The sequence below is a fragment of the Phoenix dactylifera genome, chromosome 14 (assembly GCF_051530095.1).
Source record: "Phoenix dactylifera cultivar Ajwa chromosome 14, Ajwa_hap1_PhDact_Kaust_v1.1, whole genome shotgun sequence".
Lineage (NCBI taxonomy): Eukaryota > Viridiplantae > Streptophyta > Magnoliopsida > Arecales > Arecaceae > Phoenix > Phoenix dactylifera.
Genome location: NC_143203.1, coordinates 3,414,237 through 3,436,616, shown reverse-complemented (window position 1 = coordinate 3,436,616; position 22,380 = coordinate 3,414,237). Strand labels below are relative to the sequence as shown.

The following is a 22,380-nucleotide window of genomic DNA, read 5'->3' as shown; positions in this document are numbered from 1 at the left end:
CGAAATTTAGTTGGGAGTTTATTTTATTTAATTGTCATCCATCCTGATATTGCACAAGCTGTTCATCTGGTTAGTCAATTTTTATCAGCTCCATGCACCACCCACTATGCAACTATGCTCCGCATTCTCCGTTGCATTAAGAATACATTTTTTTACGGTCTCCAATTTTCTGCATGCTCATCTTATAACTTATATGCCTACTTGGATGTTGTGATCTCGCTAGTAGATATTCCACTATTAGCTACGATCTTTTTTGGAATATTCTCTTATATTCTGACAAAATAAAAAGCAAATGGTTAATGCCAAATCTAACACTCAAGCTAAGTATTGTATCATTACAGATATTACTCAGGAGCTTATTTGATTATGTTGGTTGCTAGAAGATATGAGAGTTAAATATTCAGATGCCACCATTTTTTCATTATGATAATTGGGGTGCTATCAAATTTGCTCATAGTGTTTTGTGTGGGGGTGGGCATGAGGATGTGGATCATTTATTTTTTGAGTGCCCATTCTCTCAGCGCATCTGGTCCGTTCTTTGTGCCAAGTGTAATATTCCGTGGGCCTCGCGTAGATGGATGGATACGATCTCTTGGCTTTCTCACATGGATGGTCGTTCACTCTTGGGTCGAACTGCAAAGCTTATGGTGGCAGCTGCGGTCTACTACATTTGGAGGGAACGTAATGCCCGTTTGCATGGCGATGGCCCTACACATGAGTGTGTTCTTCTGAGAGAGATTACTTTTTGTATTGTGACTCGGATTAACCTCACACGGGGTGTGATTCCATCTCCTGCTAATAGATGGCTTCACAGTTCGTGGGGATTCTCTGATGATATCTTTTGATACTCTTATCATTTTGTTCTTACAAGCTTTGTAGTTAGTTGTTGTGGCTAGAGGGGTATGCCCTCCTAGCCTTTGATTTCTGGGGTATGCCCCTGTGCATTTGTACGTCATTTCTTCAATTTGAATATATACACACTTACCTTTATCCAAAAAAAAAAAAAATTGCTCATAACGATATTTTTCATGAGTACACTAAATATATCGAAAACGATTGTTATTTTGTACACAAACATATTGTTCGTGGTAGAATTTCTCTCTTTTCAGTTACCTCAGTTGATTATTTTCACTAAAGCACATCTACCGGGATGCCTTCGGGATCCCCCAAACTCAAGCTAAGTTTTACTTTACGACCTTAACTTTGAGGAAGCATGTTAAGTATATTGACCATCTTACTATTATGCTAGTCCAAATACTTTCTTTGATACAATTTTTTTATTAGCACATATTGAGGTACATATTGTTGAAACATGGATACAAGATATAAAGAATGAACATATTCTCTCTCCCTTTAATGTAACTCTATCATTAGCTGCCAAACTTCCAGAATACCTGCTAGATTTGTGTGAATGGCGTCTTAATTAAAGCTGCACAACCAAACTTACTTCTTTCCAGCAATGTAGCCCCTGAGGGAAGGTGAGGGGAATTAAAATAAGCCTTATCTTAACTGGAGTCAATCCCTTCCTAACCCACAATCACAGATATATAAAAGTACCGCCACACACCATATCAACTATAGGCGATAACCTGGTACACGGAGTACAACTGTTTTTTTTTTTAACCATAAACCAGCAGTTGTTTATTTGCATCTATGAGTGGAGCCTCCCCTGTGATAACTGCACTTTACCGAGCTCTGCCTCTCTCACTAAAATCTTTGCCTGGAGACAGACAGAAGTGGAGTACTGTACTTATCGATATTTTTCGTTTTACTAGTGAGTTTATAATTGTCGAATGCACGGAATAAAGACCGTGAACCTCATCTTTTATTTCAGCAAGTTTCAGTCACAAGGAACAAATTTAGGCCATTGTTCCCTTGACCAATCATCCCTGCTAAGAGAAAAAGGGTAGGAAAGCTGAGATCTTTAACCATAGCGTCCGCTTTCCCTACCCCGGCTACTGGTATTTGAATCCGTGGATTAGCCAAGGCCTGTGAGAAAAATTTTGTATCTTTTTTACTGAGTTTGCGTGGAGACCAATCTGGTTCCAATTAAAGAGGAATTTCTGCTGATAAAAAGCAGTGAAAGCATCAGAGTGTGGAACAGGGGAGATGAGTACTCTGTTCCTTCTGTGTTTCTTTTGGTGATTTCGGTGGTGGGATTGAGAGATTCCTGGAGCGGAAGAGCTGGATTTAGACTTTCGTTTTTTTTTAGTTAATGAGCTTTTGGCTTTATTGGTGTCTGAGAGATATGGATTCGATCGTGGTTTAGAAGTCTTCTGCAGGAATTTGATTCCCTATTGGAACGTTACAACACAGAAAAAAAAAAAAAAGAGAGAGGAGGGATTTTGATGGATTTGGGAGATTTCACAAGGTTGGAGAAGATCTAAACTTCCAACTTCGTGTTTAATTACTGTTCAAGTGAGAAGGATTGGATCGTTTTACAGAGAAAGATTGGATCTTGGTTGGAAATATTCGACACCGGTTAGAGTAGGCGCTGATAAGCTCAACTGATGTTCGCTGGTTTGCAGCTTCTCATTGCTACTAGATTGGGTCCAACAACTGGTGAGGAGAATGTAAACAACTTCTTTGGGTAATCCAAGGAGTGAGCCTTAGAAAACAGCAAATGGAAGGGCCAACTGAATCCCATTCTATCTCTGGAGTCTAACTGAAAAAAAGTCATCAGCTTCAGCTATCATGCCTCTCTCCGAGTACCATCGGCTGACGGCAAGGGATAAGCCGGAAGCCACACAATCAAGAGGGAACAACTGCTCATCTGATCTATTCTCCATGTAAGTTGGCTTGTCATATTCTCTGATTCAATTACACTATTTGTTCGATCCTATCAGTTTCTATCCATTTTGGCCGCTTTTGAAATGTCATATAATTCTTCATATGATAGCCTAGTTTTAGTTTCATTGATTTCTATACTTGTTCTGAAAAATTATGTTCATGATTTGTGAATCAAGGCCTGATCATGAATTTGCTGAGCTACTGTGGGAGAACGGCCACGTTGTGATGCAGAGCCATTCCAGCGGGCCTAGGAAGAGCTCCTTCCCCACTAGTTTTTCTCCCCATGCTACCGGAGTCGAAGAGAAGGATCGAAGAGATGCCATCGGTCCGAAGGCTTCGAGGTTTTATGCAATGGACCCAATGGTTAGTGACTTCTCGCCATCGGGACCTTCTGCCCACATTGGTGTCAATGCTCAAGATGATGATATGGTCCCATGGATCAATGACCCTACCGAGGAACCTCTCGCAGATGATACTCCCCAGAACGATTACTGCTTGGAGTTCTTGAATGAATTCATGGGGGCCACTCTGAATCCTCATTCTACCTGCAGCAAACCCATGCCGTCCGACAGAAGCTGTGGCTTAGGCCAACATGCTTCAAAAGCACTTACAGAGAGTAAAAGTTCAGAGCCTCGTAGAGTTAGGACTAGCCAATTGTTTCAATTGTCGCAGCATTGCCAGAGTTCAGCTCCAAGTTCCAAATCAGGAGTGATAGACAAAGGGATCGGTGATGCTGCTAAAACCCATTTGCAGACCAAAAATCCTGCAGGTCCGAAGCCACTGCAGCTGAATGGTAGTAGCATGCTGAATTTCTCCCATTTTTCAAGACCCGCTATGCCTGCGAAGGCCAATCTCCATGGTGCTGACAGACCTAGAAGCAATGAGAAGGTGTCCCCTCCCTCGAATAGCAATCTTGTGGAGTCGACATTGATCGAGTCCATGAGCGGTTTTAAGAGTGCTACTGGGGTTGGAGGCAGATCAACTTCAGGTCCTCCCAAGATGGAGGTGCAGTCCTCTGCTCAGCCTCCCCAAGAGGTGATCTCTGTCGAGCATTCGGAGTCTATTTGGCAACAAGATGCTTCAACGAAAAATAGTACACATATCCTAACTAATAATTGTAGTAAACCGCCTGATCAGCTCGCAAGCTCGAGTGTCATGGCAAGTGTGGCCTTAAGAAGGCAAGAAACTGAAAAGGCTCCTGCAGCAGTTGTTGCTTCTTCTTCTGTGTCTTCCGCTAATAGTGCAGGAGCAGCGTCCAATGATCCAAAACAACGAGAAAAGAGGAAAAGCCTCGAAGGAGACGAATCGGGGTACCAGAGTGATGTAAGTTGGATATAAGAGAATCCTATGAAATTTCTCGCATATGAGCTTATTTTGATAAATTCTTTGTATTGATTGTTTATATGTAGGATTTTGAAGATGTGTCGGTGGAGTTAGAAAAACCTGCAACGGGGCGAGGGATAAGTGCAAAGAGAAGTCGCGCTGCAGAAATACATAATTTATCAGAAAGAGTGAGTGCACAAGACAACTTGTGCTCTCAGATTCTAATTGTTATCTTTTGATTTCAATTGTTAATTCAAATGTGGTGTGTAAAATTTCTGTTTTGTATTAACAGAGGCGAAGGGACAGGATTAACGAGAAAATGCGTGCACTACAGGAGCTTATACCCAACTGCAACAAGGTGATACATTTTTTCATTTAGCTAATAATGAACAGTTTTATCAGTAAAGTATCTGACATGAATGAATTTGCCTGTCTCATTTGGAATCACACAAATTTGAAGGCGGACAAAGCTTCGATGCTTGAAGAGGCCATCGAGTATCTTAAGACGCTTCAGATGCAAGTTCAGGTAAATGCTTTTTGGTCATCAAGGTTCTGCTTCTTAGTTTTTTTCTCAATGTGATCCCATTGCTGAAAATTTTCTTTTCTTCTTTTTTCAACACAGATCATGTCCATGAATAGTGGTCTATGCAGGCCTCCAATGTTGCTACCTCCTGGTATGCAGCATATGCATGCACCAGCCATGGCTCGTTTTTTGCCAATGGGCGTAGGGATGGGAATGGGTATGGGATTTGGCTATGGGATGGGAATGTATGACATGAATTGCTCCCCAAGTTGCTCAATGATCCCTGCACCGCCCTTTCATGGACCTCAGTTCCCCTGGCCCTCAATTCCAGGGCCTCTGGGCTTGCATGGCATGCCTGGATCTGTCAAACATCAGATGTTTGGAGTCCCAGAGCGGGGTATCCCTTCATCGATGCCTCGGTCATCCTCATCGGGACTTTCTGTTAAGGCAAACTCAGTACCTGAGATTACAACACCAATGACTTGTGCAATTCCGGCTTCAGAAGCAGCTCCTGCTTCAATTTCTGAGGATCAGCAGCACCAAAACATAGATACATTACAAAGATCAAACATCGACAACTCACAGATGCAGAATCCTAATCAGGTCTGCAGTTTTATCATCGACCCATGTTTTCTCAAAGTGAATGTACTTACTGCTATCTTTAATAGTTCAGTGCCTTGGGTTCACATGACAAGTGATTCCATGTATCCTTGTCGAATTGGTCACACCATCACAATAAACTGATCTCCTTTCTTGCTGTCAGGAAGTGAAGGAACCATTTTAGCAACTATTTTGGTGAAGATGAGTAACAAATTCGTTGCATACCAGGAAAAATGGATTGCTCAACTTTATCACTGAAAGTGGGATTAAACAAGGAGTGAGTGCAGAAATGTTCAGGTTTTGGTCAGCACTTTAATCAAGTACAAGATCCTGAATTTTCTAGTCATACAGACTACGGTTGACAAATTTGTGGCACTGCCTGATTGAGATGAGAAGCACGCAAAATTTCTCTAAAGGCACAACTTCTGAAGTCATCCACCATGTGAAAATTCTTGTTTTGATACAAAGACACTTCAAAATACCTAGAGAAGGTGTTTATGGCTCTGTAAGCATTTCTGACTTGATGTAACTATGAATAATCTTCATCAAATTCTTTTTTTTATTTATTATTTATTTAGAGCACTGCTACTTCATGCAAGCTTTCTCGAAATTCCTTTGGGTTAGTGAATCTGTGAATAACAAGGCAGTGATTGCACTTATCCGGATAAATATCATCAGCAGCAGAACTATATCTTAGCTGCTTTTAGTAGTTAAAATGACAATAATTTATAAGTTATGCCAGTCATTATGTGTATGTTCCATGCCATCACTAGTTGCAATGTATCTACCGCTGAAAAATGCATCGATGCAGATCAATTTTTGATTTCTTCTTGATTCATGGTTATAAAGTTTCACCCTAGGTGTGCCATGCAGAAAAAAAAATAGCAATTTCAGTTTCATGCAACCCTGATTCCTGAGGTTGAAGTGTTGAGGGTGATGGGAGAAAATTAGGAGAGGTCGAATGAGAACTATTGAGGGAAATACGAGTCCCCCCAAAGCACGTGAACACGTCGCCAGCGCGTGATCGGAAGCACCCCACCTCGGACGCCCGACCTGGCGCCCGACCTCGGACGACCGACCCGGCGACCGACCTCGGACGACCGACCTGGCGACCGACCTCGGACGACCAACATGGCACCCGACTTCGGACAACCGACCTGATGCCCGACCAGGCGCCCGACTTAGGAGCTCTCGACCTCGAAACGCCCGACCTAGGAGCTCCCGACCTCAGAAGCTTGACCTCGCCATCCACTCGCCGCGATCACATCCTTCTGTGGCTCGACCAGAGACCATCCCCTGCCACAGCCGTCAACAATTAATGCGCATGGTCTCTGCAGACCTCCGGCTTACTCAACAATTAATACGCATGGTCTCTGCAGACCTCCGGCTTACTCAACAATTAATGCGCATGGTCTCTGCTGTCTACGGATCTCAAGCCCTCCACGGCAAATTAGCTCGGCTGCCTCTGATCAGCCGTGACAACTCCTTGGCCCCGGCCTAACTTCCTACGGCAAGACATTAATGCACACGATCCTGCATTGATTCAGCCGACATGCTCAATCATACAGTAAACTCCGCCCCGTCACATCATAGGTAATCCAATGCCCCTCTATAAAAGAAGAACCCTCCCACCTTAGAGGGGGCTGGACACTAAAACTCTGGACATATTTTCCTCCATATATCTTTGCCCCCTCTGACTTAGGCATCGGAGGGCCGGCGCCGGAAACCCCGGCCACTGGCTTTTTTTGCCGGCCCTACGGAGGACGCCGTCCGCCGACGGATCGCCGCCCGCCAGTTCTCGCCGGAGCTCCACCCTCTCAGCCGACGGCCGCCCCCGGGTCCAATTTCCAGCAACAATTTGCACTAGAGGAAGGGCCCGAGTCGTGGCCATGAAGTTGAGAAGTAAAGGAGCCTCCAATGCTTCCCGGTGTCTTCCACCAAGTCCTGGACACTCCGTCCAGAACTCGCCGCCTCCAGCCGACCTGGTTTCCCAAGTCCAACCGAAACAGTTCAACATCCTGGTGCAGCAGGTCCAGGCTTTGGCCGCCGCCGTCCAAGGCCTGCGGCGTGAGGAAGCCTCACCTATGCTACCTCCACAGGCCCAGGTCCAACCAGTGCTTCCTCCAAATGGACCGATCCCCCAGGGCCAAAATCTTCATGGCTCCTTCAGGGCTAATAATGAAGAACGAGCGTCCCCCCGGAGAGAACTGCCGGGGAGAAGCCTGGACAGAAGGCCGCAGCCTTCGGAGGCTGAGTCAGCTCCGGATCGCCACGAGTCAGAGTAGACTATTGCGACAATCCCCCAGGCTGGGGAGCTCGACAAGAAGGTTCGAGAAACTGGAGCGCCAGATTGAAGCGCTTCATAGCAGGAAGGCGAGGCGCGAGGGTGACTTTGAGTTCACCACCAAGTCCCTCTTTTCCTGCCAGATCGAGGGCGAGCCGGTCCCACCGAGGTTCAAAATGCCCCAAATGGGGCCCTACAACGGAACTGCCGACCCCCTCGACCACTTGGAGAGTTACTGAGCCCTCATGGCACTCTAAGGGTCCTCAGAGGCCGTGCTCTGCAAGTTCTTCCCAGCTACCCTTCGGGGAACCGCTTGGCTTTGGTTCTCTGGATTGAAGCCGAGCTCGGTATCTTCTTTCGAGCAGCTCGGCAGGCAGTTCGCCACCAACTTCGCTGCCAGCCGGCGCCGACGGCGAACATCGGATTCCCTTCTGGATGTCAAGCAGAGGGAAGGAGAATCCCTCAGAGAATACCTCGACCGCTTTACCGCTGCAACCTTGAAATTCGCGAGCTCGACCAATCAATAGCCATGTCGGCATTAAAGACTGGGGCTCGCTCCTACAGATTCCTCTTCTCCATCGAGAAGAGCTTCCCCGTTGACTTCACCGAAATGCTGGCCCGAGCTCGGAAATATGCGAAGGCCGAGGAGGCTATCGCCTCTAGGCGGGGCGCGACCGAGCCAGCCTCAAAGAAGCCAAGGAAGCGCCGCGAGGAGCGCGGCCGCCCGAGAAACCGATCTCCCCGCCGGGATAGGAACCTGCCTCAGCTGAGGAGCCCGCCTCGACAGCAGGGGCGGCTTCGACCAAGGTCCCCGGCTCGACCGAGGTCCTTGTCATGACCTCGAATCCACTTGGGGAGGTACGAGAACTACACTCCCATCAACGCACCTCGGACCGAGATCCTAATGGAGATCGAAGGTCGAACTTCTTCCGGCCCCCGCCCCCAATGCGGAATGTAGGAGTCCCGCGCAACCCTAGGAAGTATTGCCGCTTCCACCGGGACCACGGCCATGACACGGAGGATTGTTTCCAGCTCCGAGACGAGATCGAGGCACTTATCCGCCGCGGGGTACTTAATCAGTTTATGAGGAACCGACGTGAGGAAAGGAGGCCAGTGGAAAATGCCGTGATGCCCGAAAATTCAAATGACAACGGGCCCATCGCCGGCACCATCAATGTCATTGGAGGAGGAAGCTCGGCTGAAGAGCCAGCCGAAGAAGGGGTTCCCCCAAAGTGCCTGTGCACTTCTGAAGCCATCTCGTTCTCGGACGAGAACTTGGAAGGAGTTGAAACCCCTCACGATGACGCTGTGGTCATCTCTATGATTGTAAATAAATTTGATGTAAAGCGCGTCTTGGTTGATAATGGAAGCTCGGCAAATGTTTTGTACTACCATGCCTATCAAAAAATGGGGTTGACAGAAAACCAGGTTCGGAGAATAAACGCTCCACTAGTCGGATTTACCGGGGACTCGGTCCCGGTTGAGGGCGAGATCAGTTTTCTTGTCACAGTTGGGCTCGCCCCCCGAGAAAGCACCGTGAGGACGGACTTCCTTGTAGTCCGCCTGCCTTCAGCCCAGGACGCCCCCACCTCGGGTCAAATCCCCACGACGCCTCGGACGCAAGAAAGAAAAATTTTCCCTTCCACTCGTGGATCGAGGATGGGGCACCTCGGAAGAGTGACATACCTCCCCGAAAGGCGAAGTATATCCACTCTCCGTCCGCCGGGTTCGTCTTCAACAAGAAACACCGGCGGAAGACGCTCATCAAAATCGGGATCCCATGCGCAAGGCAAAGGGACAAAAATCCGATAATAGTCCTCCACGAGTTCGGAGCGAGCTGTGCTGGGACGAGTTGGTACTCCACCAGCAATTCATCCACGAACTCGTGGAGGGGAAACCGCAGGCCGGCCCAGAGTGTCTCAACATGCACTCCAATCCGACCTGGAGGTGGTCGCGTCACCCTATCCTCCGGCCCCGCAGGTTCGAGATGAAACCCGGGCCGAAAAAAGAACCGGGTATAAACCAGCTCCAGTTCCTCTCCCAACAGGTTGGACCCGACTTCGTTCGGACCAGAACTCATTTTAGAAAGAAGAAAAAGAAGAGAAAAAGGGAAGAAAAAGACGAGGAAGAAACAAAGAAGAGGAAAGAGAACCCCTAACCAATGTGGGGAGGTGACCTACGAGGGGGATCACCGGGAATCGCTCTGGGGCACCGCCGGGGGGGCTCTGACACAGCTGAGAAAGAAGAACGGGAGAATAGAAACGGCAAAAGAGAGAGAAGCAGCCAAGCGAGGCCTTTTTAGGGCCAGATTGAGGGGTTTATATAGACCCTTCCGACGGCCCAGATCGGCAGGGCTAGAACCCGCCTCCCGTCCGGATTGCGCCACGTGTCGGCCTCGAAAGCCGAAGTAGCGCATTTATTCTGGACGGGTGCCTCGAATATGGAATCGAGGCGCTATCCCGTCGGATCTCGGAGCCCCATCATAAGCTCACTACACGAAACGGCCTCGAAGGACGAAAGGGCATCGCCCCCTCTCCCCTCATTAAAAGCACCCCGAAGCGCGTGGAGCGCCAACATAATTTAAGTCTCCCTGGCCCCCACCACTGCAATAAAAGCAACTACTTCCCACGTCCGAGCTCGCGAGCAGCTCGAACTCGAAAGTCAGGGGGTAGTGTTGAGGGAAATACGACTCCCCCCAAAGCACGTGAACGCGTCGTCAACGCGTGATCGGAAGCACCCCACCTCGGACGCCCGACCAAGCGCCCGACCTCGGACGACCGACCTCGGACGACAAACATGGCACCCGACTTCGGACGACCGACCTGACGCCCGACCAGGCGCCCGACTTAGAAGCTCTCGACCTCGAAACGCCCGACCTGGGAACTTCCGACCTCAGAAGCTTGACCTCGCCATCCACTCGCCGCGATCACATCCTTCTGCGGCTCGACCAGAGACCATCCCCTGCCACTGCTTACTCAACAATTAATGCGCATGGTCTCTGCAGACCTCCGGCTTACTCAACAATTAATGCGCATGGTCTTTGCAGACCTCCGGCTTACTCAACAATTAATGCGCATGGTCTCTGCAGACCTCCGGCTTACTCAACAATTAATGCGCATGGCTCCTGTTGTCTACGGATCTCAAGCCCTTCACGGCAAATTAGCTCGGCTGCCTCTGATCAGCCGTGACAACTCCTGGCCCCGGCCTAACCTCCTACGATAAGACATTAATGCACACGATCCTGCATTGATTCAGCCGACATGCTCAATCATACGGTAAACTCTACCCCGTCACATCACAGGTAATCCAATGCCCCTCTATAAAAGGAGAACCCTCCCACCTTAGAGGGGGCTGGATACTGAAACTCTGGACATATTTTCCTCCATATATCTTTGCCCCCTCTAACTTAGGCATCGGAGGGCCGGCGCCGGAAACCCCGGCCACCGGCTTTTTTTGCAGGCCCTACGGAGGACGCCGCCCGCTGACGGATCGCGGCCCGTCAGTTCTCACTGGAGCTCCACCCTCTCAGCCGACGGCCGTCTCCGGGTCCAATTTCCAGCAACAAGAACCAATTTAAAGATCGATTCCATTTTGAAGGATAGATAAGATAAGATCCACCGGTAACATTGGAGCCGTGAACCTAGCCACAAATAAATAGGATAAGGCTTATTGCTTATGTCCATTTTTTCCCCTTCAGAATGGATAAGTGCGGTGTAACTAGATTGCTGGTGTTGACTTTCACTTCTAGGAGGCTGGTAGGTAAGCATCGGAAAATGCTGTTAATGTTTATTTATTTTTTTTAAAAAAGTAACTATATCTGTCTGGCATCATTTTTATTTCTTTTTTTTATTTTTAAAAATAAAACTACATAAACTCAGATAAAAATATATTTGGTACTATTATTTTGATTTTTTTTATTGAAAAGTTACTTCATTATTTTAAAAAAAATAAAAGTAAGAATTTACAAAATAAAAGACACTTACTTTTACCATCATTAACAACATGATCCCCATCATCGCTAAGGCCACTATCACTGTTACCGCCGCCGCTGCTATACCGCTGTTGCCACTGTCGCTGCGTCAACATCTCCACCATCGTCACCACCACTGCTACTATTATGTCATTCTAATTTCCACTATACCACGACTATCATTGTTTGTCATTTCCTCTGGATCTTTGGTGCTTTCTCTCCGCCATCACCTATTGTTGCTGTCATCGTCATCATTGCAATCACCTCCGCTGCACCTTATCACCCTCGGCACCACCTCGTTCCTTTGGTTGTCGTTGGACTTTGAGATGATCTTTCAAGCATACCATTCCCAACTTTAAGCATCTAGCAGGAACATGAAGTCCAGCGAGAAGGATATTGTTAACAATAATACTTGTCCTGTGTCTTCTTACCCCTGCCTTCTTGAATAATTCTGGTAATCATCAGTCCATTTGCACCCACTTTGCCCGACCTGTCAGCTGCTGCTTTTCGATCTCTCACCCATCAAGTAGGGTCAAGGATGCCTTCGATGCCTCTAACGGGTGCCATATATTTGCCTTGTCATGTTAGGTAATTAGGTCATCCTATAGTTTAAGCCAATTATCACAAATCAAGGCTAACAAGATCTAGAGAGATGTGCCAATGAAAAACCTATGTTGCCCTAGTGATTGGAGTTATAATCATACAATTATTTGCTTCTCCATTGGGAATTGCATAGAGACTCAGTTCTCTCCACGAGAGGTGACGGATGACACACTGTTGTGGCAGGGATGCGGATGAAGAACTTGGATGAATGCACGGAGAGAACACAGATTCAAGTTCATCTAATTAAGAAAAAAAATTTCTTTCTTAATTAATGTAAGTTGTAAAAATTCAGGACCTCACCCAAAATGGCTAGTTCAAAGATATTATTTAGGCTCCTTGATCTTGTATAAGTACCCAAAATCTACCTAGCGAATAATCGAGTGGGACTAAACACACGCCCGCACGGATACTCACATACTTCCATCGTTTAAACCCTAACGTCTTCGTCAGGCTAAGGGTTCAAATTTATTCAAATCTAAACACAAACATCACGATCGGCCCGTGGTCAGCCTCAATGGATTCGTGCTGCACTATTTCTTAGTCCACATAGGTTACGAACCGAGTACGCTCTGATACCATTTGTAATAATCTAAGACCTAATCCAAAATGGCTAGCCGGAAGATATTATTTAGGTTTCTTAATTTCGTATAAGTACCTAAGATCTATCCAGCGAATAACTAATGTGAGACTAAACACAAGCTTGCACGGGTCCTCACATAAGTGTGATCCTTTCTGCAAATGATAAGAGAGGCTATCCTCTTCTTAAAATGAAACTATATTGGCCTTAGATGTTAGTCTACTTGATAATAATTACATGTTGATACTTTACACCTAACTTTGTCTCTACCTGTTGCACAAAAGTAATTTTGTCATCTCTTCAGAATTTGCTAATGACTTTCCTTAAATATACTTTGAGCTACTTTGCCTCCTACAACATTTCCTTTTAGATTCTTTCATTTATTTTTATAAAACCAAATAGCCCAAATAAAGCTAGTTGAATTTTATCTTCCATCTCAGAAAAAAAGGGAAGAGGAAAAAGACTTTAGAAACAAAACCAATATCGGAGCACGAGATAATATGCTATGTGGTAAATGTGTTATTCGGAGTAGGTGCATGATCCAACTAAGAACTATTCCAAGGTAAAGAGCAGATGTCAAGATGACCTTGGTTACAATAAGCTTAGAATCTTACTGTAATGGTTGGCAAAGCATTAGGTTCATCTTTACGGGCATTAGTGAAAGGAATATATAGGTGGTGCCCAATCAATCTTTTTTGAGATCTGTCCTAGCTTTTTTGAAACCAATAATAAATCAATCTTTCAAATCGCCGGTGCCCGTAATGAAGTCTAGTTCATCCATCATCAACAATTGAATAAGCTCGGGTTGGTTGCTTAGCCGCATAAGAAAGAAATTGCTAAATTACTTCAAAATTGCTACCTCTCAAAACACAATCAGACATTCGCATTAGATGCCTTAAATTAATAAATTCCATGCAGCATAACAAAAATTAATAAAATTTATCTCAGCCTGTGGCACCTCACTCCTCAGTGGTGAGGACCCGAATTTAACTAGAAATGGTGGCACTCTACACGGTCAACAATAGACAATAGATTAAATCAGAATAGGAAATTCATCATATTTCTTGCTCATCAATTGAAGAAATCTCTAAAACATTCTTTGCTTACAGTAATACAGGAATTTTGCAGATATCTTATGGCTGGTGTAGGTGCAGCTAGGTTTGTAAGCATACCTCGATCAAACTTTTAACATCCACACATAGGTAGTGAACACTCACTTCCAATTGTTCTGCAATCAATGGTCAGCATGAAGTCTTGTGTTTAGTGTCCTCAATCCACTAAAGTAAATTCTATCGTAAGATAAATTCCTCATCATATATTCTTCCTAAAGTTGACCTCGTCTCTGCTTTAGCCACTCAAGCTCTTTTTGGGTACAACAGCATCTCACACTAAATGTAAATGAGTACAGCCAAGAAAATTAGAAAAAATTATGCACCTCACACTAACTTCAAGCTCTTCTCTCTCCTCCATATGCAGAAATTATGCATCTCTCTTGGCCCTATTGAGTCAACGATCCTCCGTTTCAAGAATTAATGTATCTCAAAAAATATAAGCTTCATTTTTATCAACTTGCATATATCTGAAAGAATATTAGAGCATCTCCCTATACTTTTTATCATTAAAAAAATAAAAAAATAGAATTCACAAACAAGCCTTGTAATCATGTTCTTGTCTAATTTATTGCACTTCAGTTTTCTTTTTTCTGATTTATACTTGGAGATATTTTGGCTCATCGGTATAAAGCAAAGTGCCGAGAACAAGGAATGAAATTCACTCTATTGAAATAGTTATTAGGGGATGAGAGAAAATACCATTATCTGATACCACTTGCAGATGGAAATTGGTGATCACTTGCACCCTTTGTTGGACTACATGCCTATCTTTTGTCTGACAAATTACTTAAGGATTACACAGATCTGTAAAGGTAATGCTGCATAAGATTCTGATGGATGCATGCTGAAACATGCATGCGATAATAACATGAAGGTGGATATACCGACATACTAGGTTAACATCAATTCATGAACATAATACAAAATTGTGCTACGAAATTGCTTTCATTCCTGAGTCAGTGGACTTGCACATATACATTTACTTATTTCTATTCTTTGACATGATCCTGGATTTAGGGAACCAACATGCTCATGATTACATCAAAGGAACACATCCTATCCCATTAGCATGATGTTAAATTCAGAGATCTTTAGCTATCACCACAATGCAGTAGCGTCACAATAACTTACAAAATATAGATCAAACAGATGTTGATTATTGTTTATGAGACAAAACAATACATCACATAATCAACAAAATGAATCTCAAAAGATATATAAACACTCAGAAAATATAACCAAGCAAAACACAAGCACTGCATCCAAAAATATAAACAATACAATGAGCTGATACCATACAATTCATCATTTCTATCATCAAGCTAAGAGGCATAGTTTCAGTAAATCCTTCCCTGCAAGTAGCATGGCCCCATCAGTTCGATCCTCCAAAATTAATTATTCATCTATTTACTCACATGTTTTCTCCGCCACTGGGCACCATGTGGGAGGCACACCACCACAGGCAAATTCAGTGGATGCAAGAATGGCCTTTAGAGCATATAAGATGCAAGAGCCTATGGCAAATGATGCGACCATTTTAAACTGAAAAACCTCCTGCTCTATCATTTCACTTTAATGTCATCTTTGATTCCTGCAGACATGGTCTTTGAACTAGGTGATTTGCCAAGGACTGCCTTCTTTGCCTTTACAATCGAATGCTTCACCTTGGATATTATGTTATTTGAATGACGTTGAGAAGCTTTAGGAACCTCTTGTTTGGGGGCCTCGTTCTCTTGCTTGGCAGAATCACCTTTGGAGGGTTCAACTAAGTTTCCGTCATCAGGTTTTCCAGTCTCTGCTATATCTTTTGCAAGATCCTTGCCCTTCTCAACCTCGTCTAAATCACCAACTCGTTCTGCAGCAGATGCAGCGAAAACATTCTTTTCCTCCACATCATGCTCTTTAAAAGTTTCGCCTAGAGTCTTCCTTGCGCTTTCCAAAACTTCACTCTTCTTTGCACTAATTGTTTCGGTGCTTTCAGGAGCTCTCTCTCCCTCGTCCTTCTCCCAAACCATTTCAGGACCACCAGATGTTTTCTCCTCCCCTGACAAGACTCCAGAAATGTTAGCAGAAACATTGGAATCTTTGGAAGTCTCAACTGAAGTTGGTTTTTTACCTTCTAGACTGTCATCCTTCTTCTCCTCGACCATTTCAGCAGCTATAGAAGTTTTCTCATCTTTGGATGAGACCTCAGCAATGCTAGCAGCAGCATCAAAACTTTTGGAGGTCTCAACTGATGTTGACTTGTCGCTCTCCAAACTCTCTTCCTTCTTTTCTGCCACAATTTCAGGACTTTCAGAGACCTCCTTTTCCTTGGATGAGAAGTCAGCAACTTCAGAGGCAGCATCAAAATCCTTGGAGGTCTCTACTAGAGATATCTTCTCATCTTTTAAACCCTCATCCTTTGTCTCCTCAAACATTGCAGAACCTTCAGAAGACTTCTCCTCCTGGGATGAAGCCTCTGCGATCACGGAAGCAGCATCAAGATCTTTGGTGATTTCCTCTTTACCTTGTAAGTCTTTGTCCTTATCCTCAACCATTTCAGCACCTTCAGAGACCCTCCTTTCCTCTGAAGAGAGTCCAGAAACTTCAATAGCAGCATTGAGATATTTGGAGGTCTCTACCAAATTTGCCTCATCACCTTCCAAGCTCTCATTCTTCTTCTCCTCAACCTTTTCAATAATTTCAGTAACCTTCTCTCCTTCATATGTAACTTCAGCAGCTTCACTAGCAGCATCAATTTTACTTTTCTCTCTTAGATTTGGTTCTTTATCTTCAATAATATTTTCCTGCTTCTGTTCTTCAACCTTAGCGTCTTGCTTCATGGAATCTTCAGTGATTTCGATAACTGAACTGGCATCAGCAGCCTCTACAAGTTCTATAACAGCAGAAGGAACTGGCTTGCCAGCATCAATTGCCACTGCTTTCTCCACCTCTTCAACTTCACCACTCCTCATTTCTTCTTTAGCAGATTCCTCAACGGCTTCATCAGCATTTGAATTTGTATGAGTCTTTTCTGGTGCAATAGTAGCCTCAAGAGCAGCAGCCCCTTTTCCGGCTTCTTGGAGCTTGGCAACATCTGTGACAACTACACCCAAATTTTCGAAAGCAATAGCCTCCTCAACCTTCTTGCTTTCATCTTGAGAAGCCTTTTCACCTTCCTGAGTCTCAAGGGCTTCGATGCATTTAGATGCAGGCTCTCTGGCAGTAGACAATATTGGTGGCTCCTTTTGATTGTTTTCTGCTTCTGAAATTGAAATTGGAACTGTGGAAGACTCTGTAACTTCTCCTGCATCTTCACTTTTTCGGTCCCTGATTCTGAAACTGCTTGCCCTTTTGATGCTTCTGATTCTGATTCTTGAATTGAAGATTCCTCAAAATCCTCCTTTGGTTTTTCAACTACTTCAGTTGGTGGTACAGGAGAATTAGATGCATCTGGTTGATTCATTAATTCTTCCCCAGTAACTTCAGCTGCTTGTTCTAAAGGAGCAGAGATTTCAGCTTCCTTTGTAGAATTGTCTACCTCTTCCACAACATGAACAATCAAATCATCTGAACCAGAAGCCTTATCATTATCTTCTTCTTCCTTTCTCACTTCATCTGTGGAATCACTCTTACCTTCTAGCTTTTCCTCCGATCCAGTTAAATCTATTTCATCATATGTTGAACTCTCCGCTTTGAACCTTGTTTCATCATCCTTACCTTCAATTTCCTTTGGTTGGAAAATATTCTCTCCGTTGGTATCTTTTATATTGTCGATCTCTTTCTTCTCCTCAACAATATGCCAAGTTCTATACCAGTTAGCTAGCAACCAATGATTATCCAAAAAAGATATTCTCTTATGCATCTAAATCAAGAATCTTGTATAGAATCAAAATAATTGATTATTATGGGAAAAAAGTATATCATAAATACATATTTTTCTTTTTCTTTACATTTCTCAGATTGGTGGTAAGTGAAGCAGATAAATGCTTATGCATGTTCACGAAATGATCAGAAATGTGAAAGCAAGTATCCTGTTGTTGGTTATGAAAATAACAATGTACTTGTATGTATAGCAAAAAGTTTTTTTATAAAATAAAAGAAAGAAAGCTGAACCAATAATTTCATGTGCACCAAAATTAAGGCTTTTTTAGATACAAATGCAACTAGAACTACTACATTGGAAGTTATCAATGATGGATAAAGAGACATCTCAAAATCTAACACAAACATGGAACAGTAAATTAGAACAAATTTATATGAGAACAACATACAGGAGGTAATACAACATTCAATCATCAAAAGGTTTTTGTCAGTTGGAAAGAAGTCAAGCTAGTCAAAAATTTAGCAGACTTAATTTTGTTTTCCTGAATTTATCATATACCTTCCATACTCTTGCTATGCCTAAGTGAACACATCTCACTACAAGATCACAAGGCTAATAATACATAACTGAGAATTTTCATTAAGTGTATCAACTAGACTCTTTCTTTCTTTTGAAGATTCTAAGACCAAACAGTAATGTTAAAACAATCATTCAACAAGATATTTTACAAGGATTTGATTTCCTTCCTAATCAGGTACACTAAAACAAGTTTATATGTGAAGTACATTATAAGATATTCAAATTAAATTCAGAACAGGTTGAACTAATTTTCCATGAGCACAAGATGTGTGACGAAATCTGACATTTATAGGTTGCATCCCACTTCTTGGTAAAAAAAAACAAAAAAACAAAAAAAAAATCCTACACCAGATGATCTGGTAGCTCTATATGGTCATTCTTATATCCGGAAGTGAAAGAAGACAGTACATGTCATGAATTTATAATTGTGAGTGACAGAACCAAAAGTAAGGTGTTTTAACTCTGAGAATTTCTTTTTCCATGACAAATCACATGACTTAAACATGATAGGGAAATGAAAACTAGCTATTTATTTAACATCCATTGGATGGAGCTACCAAATTCTCCCAAAGATTAATGAATCTTGACAATGGACAACTCAATCAGGGCCAAGAGAGCCAAGATCAACAAAGTTCTTAGTATCCATGATAATATGTATAGTCTTGGATCCATATCAGTTCTAAGGGGTATACTTACTGGCTAGTCTTGTGAATATAGAAGAAGAATCACCTAACAGCAAATCTTAAGAGCTAATGCTCTTCGTACTTAGAAAATACAGAGTCTTAATCGTTTTTCTTAACAAAATAAACTTATTTTCATGATTCATGAATACCAGAATTAGAGAAGGTCTCAGCCCACTAAAATCTTCAGTTTAATGCAAAACTCAAAGGACTTAAAAAAAAAAAACGAAAAAAAGCTTGATAAAGCTGGGGAGGAGGTCTTGATGCCTCCTTTCCAATTCTCAAAAAAAAAAAAAAAAAAAAAAAAAAAAATTCTCTCTCTTTTTTTTCTTTTTTTTTTTGACAAAATCTTCAGCACTGGCTTACAAAAACAAGAAAAATACAAATAGAAGAAGAAAATGATTGATCAAATCCTCCTATCAGTTCGCTTACACTTGATCCTTCCCACATGATGCATGAATGCTAGAACTGCTTCTGTTGCCTAAAACAATCTGTACCCACAATACCAAGTGGAAAAGGAACATGAAAAAGGTGTTATAATTGAAAATTTTCAGGTGTGTCTTGCTCCAAATTCCTCGTCCTAGCAGGGAGAGCACCAAAAAAATGAAATGAAAAGAAAAGAATGGGATATTTCCATTTTTTTAAGTTTCATCAGTACTTTTACAGGTGGTGGCAGCCAAGAAAGATAAACACCAGATAGAAAGGAAAATGGAATAAAGGAAGGAGAAAAAAGACAGGAAGAATACCCCATCAGTTGTTTGATCTGTTGGCAAAGCCTCAGAGGCCATGGATTCAGGATGAGCTACCCCAGGCGAGCCCTCTCCTTTAGCTTGGAGAAGAGGCGAGGTGGCAAAGAGGAGAAGAACCAGAGCTCGCAGCGGATGCAGCAATCCACAAGCTCGATCAGCAAGAGAACATGAGCTGGCATCAGCTCAGGCACACGAACACATGATACCACCAAAGAAGTAAAAATAAGGACCAGGCAAAAAAAAAATGAAGAGTTCACATGAACACCCTTTTTTTATTTTATTTATTTATTTATTTAATACCAGAGCAAACGTTTTGAGTACAAATCTTATTCCGTACTTTTTAACTTTATTATAAAAAAATTTCACATATTAAGCCAGAAAATTCGGCCCACATATATAAAAAAAAAATTTAAATATATAAATAAATGTATCTCAACCTACTAATTTAAATTTTTGAAGCAAGTGATGATTTCAACATGGTATCAGAACAGAAGTTCTGAGTTTGAATCCTATCTTCGTATTCTTTAATTTTATTATTAAAAAAATTTACATATTGGATCAAAAAATTCGATTTATATGTAAAAAAGAGTATAAATAAATTTAAATATATAAATAAATTTATTTTATTTAATAATCTTAAGCTTCTAGTAAAAGCGGCGATTTGAACACTTTTTAGGCAATCTGCACTCCCTCTGCGTCCTTTTCCTAAGGCACGTTGGGGAGAGAGAGAGAGAGAGATTGAAACAGAGGGAATGCACGTTGGGGGGGGAGAGAGAGAGAGAGAGAGAGAGAGAGATTGAAACAGAGGGAACGCACCAGGACCGCACGTTTCTTAAAATGGGGTGTAATTATAAATTCCCAAAAATAATATTAAAATACAAGCTTTCCTTTGGTTTTCACGACGTGAGACGGTCGTGGCATGACCACCTTACGGGCCATTTGCACTTTGAGTGAGGTGGGACACATGGCATATGGTGATTGGGCATGTGCTTGCACATATTGAGGTTTCTTGGGGGTTCTTTAAGTTGATCCCTTGGGGTTGCCGTGGGACATGTTCCTGGTCTTTGCAGAAGATGGAAGGAGCTTTCACTTTTTGATGGCCCCTTGGCACCATTTTTCCAATTCCTCCACTACTTTCAGACTCTTGCTGGTGTGTTGTGACAAACAAGCAATGTAGTCCTCTTGGGTACAATGCAAGTTTACCAACTCCTATGTGCTTTTGATTGCTTTTTGTGATGCAAGTTGAGGCCTTCAGTTGTCTCCTTTTTTTTTTTTTTATTATTATTATTTAAGAGAAAGAGAGGGAAACTGAATGCGGAGATTTTTAATTATCTCAAAATCTGTGACATATTTAGATGGAAGAACAAAAAAAATTTAGAAGATAGAAAGAAAGAAAATACAGCACAAATTTATCTGGGTTGGCTACAAGAGGATGGAAAAAAAAAAAATCACTATAATCGATGGAGTAAAAGAATAAAGTGACCTCTCAACAAAACTCTAATCCCAATACATCTATTTCATACTTCCCCAAGCCGACACAGGACACACTATATATATATATATATATATATATATACACACACAAACACACACACACACACAGGGTCTGTAATGCTGCCATGGATCTCACAAAAAATTGCTAATTATTTTTTATTTCAAAATATGTGGAACTGAATCATAAAGTGGGGCGGATCAAAAATGAAGGCACACTTAATAAATCAGAAGCCACAACTAAAGCTGAAATTCTTTTCCTCTTTTTCTTTTCTTTCTTTTTTTTTTTTTTTTTTTTTTTTTGCGCCGCAAGAGGAGGGAGGGGGGAGACAAATGTAACCGTAGCTGTTTTTTTTTTTTTTTTGGCAGAGATTTATATTGCATTAGACAATTCTTTTGTAATTCAACAAATTCGGGGCTTCTAGTGAAAATGTTCGAATCCACAGACTTACTATAACAGAAATAGCTTAAGTAATACGACTAGCTGCTTGAAATTAGCTAGTTAACATTTTGCATATTTGAAAGGAGTGAAAAAAATTGTCAAACATCCCTGTAAAGGCATGAAAACTTTTAGAAGTTGCCAAGTTTTTAATTCAGGGAGAGAAAAATCTCTGATCCTTTCCATAATTAAAACATATGCCCCTGTGCACTCCTGCTATGGTGTAGAAGCCTAAAGTTACAATAAAATGACAAGCTTAATGTTATATAGAAGCCTAAAGTTACAATAAAATAACAAGCTTAATGTTATAAAATGATTTTTTTAAAGTATTGGCAGATCAACATTGAAGATAACTCAAGCAGGCCTCCACCACCATCCATTGTTTTCCTGAGCCTTCATTGTCTTCGTTGTCAAGTCAGTGACTCGTGAGGTCATACCCTGGGACTAAACATTAGGAGTCGTCAATTTTTGGATCACTTTTGATATATAATCAAATAACAAAATGTATAGAAAAAATGTAAGGATATAGGGGAGGATGTCAGTTGTTTGAGGGTTGACAGGCAAGATGACTATAATGTCTTGGGGGAATATATTAAGATAATAAATTTGGTTAAGACACATCAAAATCCTGGATTAGAATTTACGCTAAAGCCTTTATTTATTTAGTACGGTATTAACTATAATAAATTTTGTTGCACATCAATAAATGATATTTTTTTTTTTGATAATAAAGGAGGCTGGTAAAGCATCCATCTGGCTTTTATTGAAGAGCAAAGGTGATTACAGCAGAAGAAAAGAAAGAGATACAGCAGCAAACAGAGATTAGATTAAAGTGTGACAATATAAAAGAAA

General features: G+C 42.4%; 2 protein-coding genes across 6 annotated transcripts; one reads left to right on the top strand and one right to left on the bottom strand.

The window, feature by feature from the left end:
• The first annotated feature begins 1,813 nt into the window (after positions 1–1,813).
• LOC149751298 (transcription factor PHYTOCHROME INTERACTING FACTOR-LIKE 15-like) lies at positions 1,814–5,834 on the top strand. The gene is made up of 7 exons (XM_089927319.1): positions 1,814–2,789; positions 2,967–4,113; positions 4,200–4,301; positions 4,406–4,471; positions 4,574–4,639; positions 4,736–5,239; positions 5,400–5,834. Exons 1-7 carry the CDS (start codon positions 2,695–2,697, stop codon positions 5,418–5,420), a joined length of 2,001 nt encoding a protein of 666 aa, XP_089783445.1. The 5' UTR covers positions 1,814–2,694; the 3' UTR covers positions 5,421–5,834.
• Positions 5,835–14,896: 9,062 nt separating this feature from the next.
• LOC149751297 (uncharacterized) lies at positions 14,897–19,829 on the bottom strand. 5 transcript variants are annotated; one of them, XM_089927231.1, is made up of 3 exons: positions 19,596–19,802; positions 15,899–17,573; positions 14,897–15,826 (listed from the first exon to the last, which is right to left on the bottom strand). In XM_089927231.1, the coding sequence occupies exons 2-3, from the start codon at positions 16,737–16,739 to the stop codon at positions 15,345–15,347; spliced, it is 1,323 nt and encodes a 440-aa protein (XP_089783357.1). In that variant the 5' UTR covers positions 16,740–17,573; positions 19,596–19,802; the 3' UTR covers positions 14,897–15,344. The 5 variants fall into 5 exon arrangements, with proteins under 5 accessions (XP_089783357.1, XP_089783358.1, XP_089783355.1 ...); XM_089927232.1 differs by having other exon boundaries at positions 15,899–17,554; positions 19,596–19,789; XM_089927229.1 differs by having other exon boundaries at positions 14,897–17,548; positions 19,596–19,829.
• Positions 19,830–22,380: the final 2,551 nt, after the last annotated feature.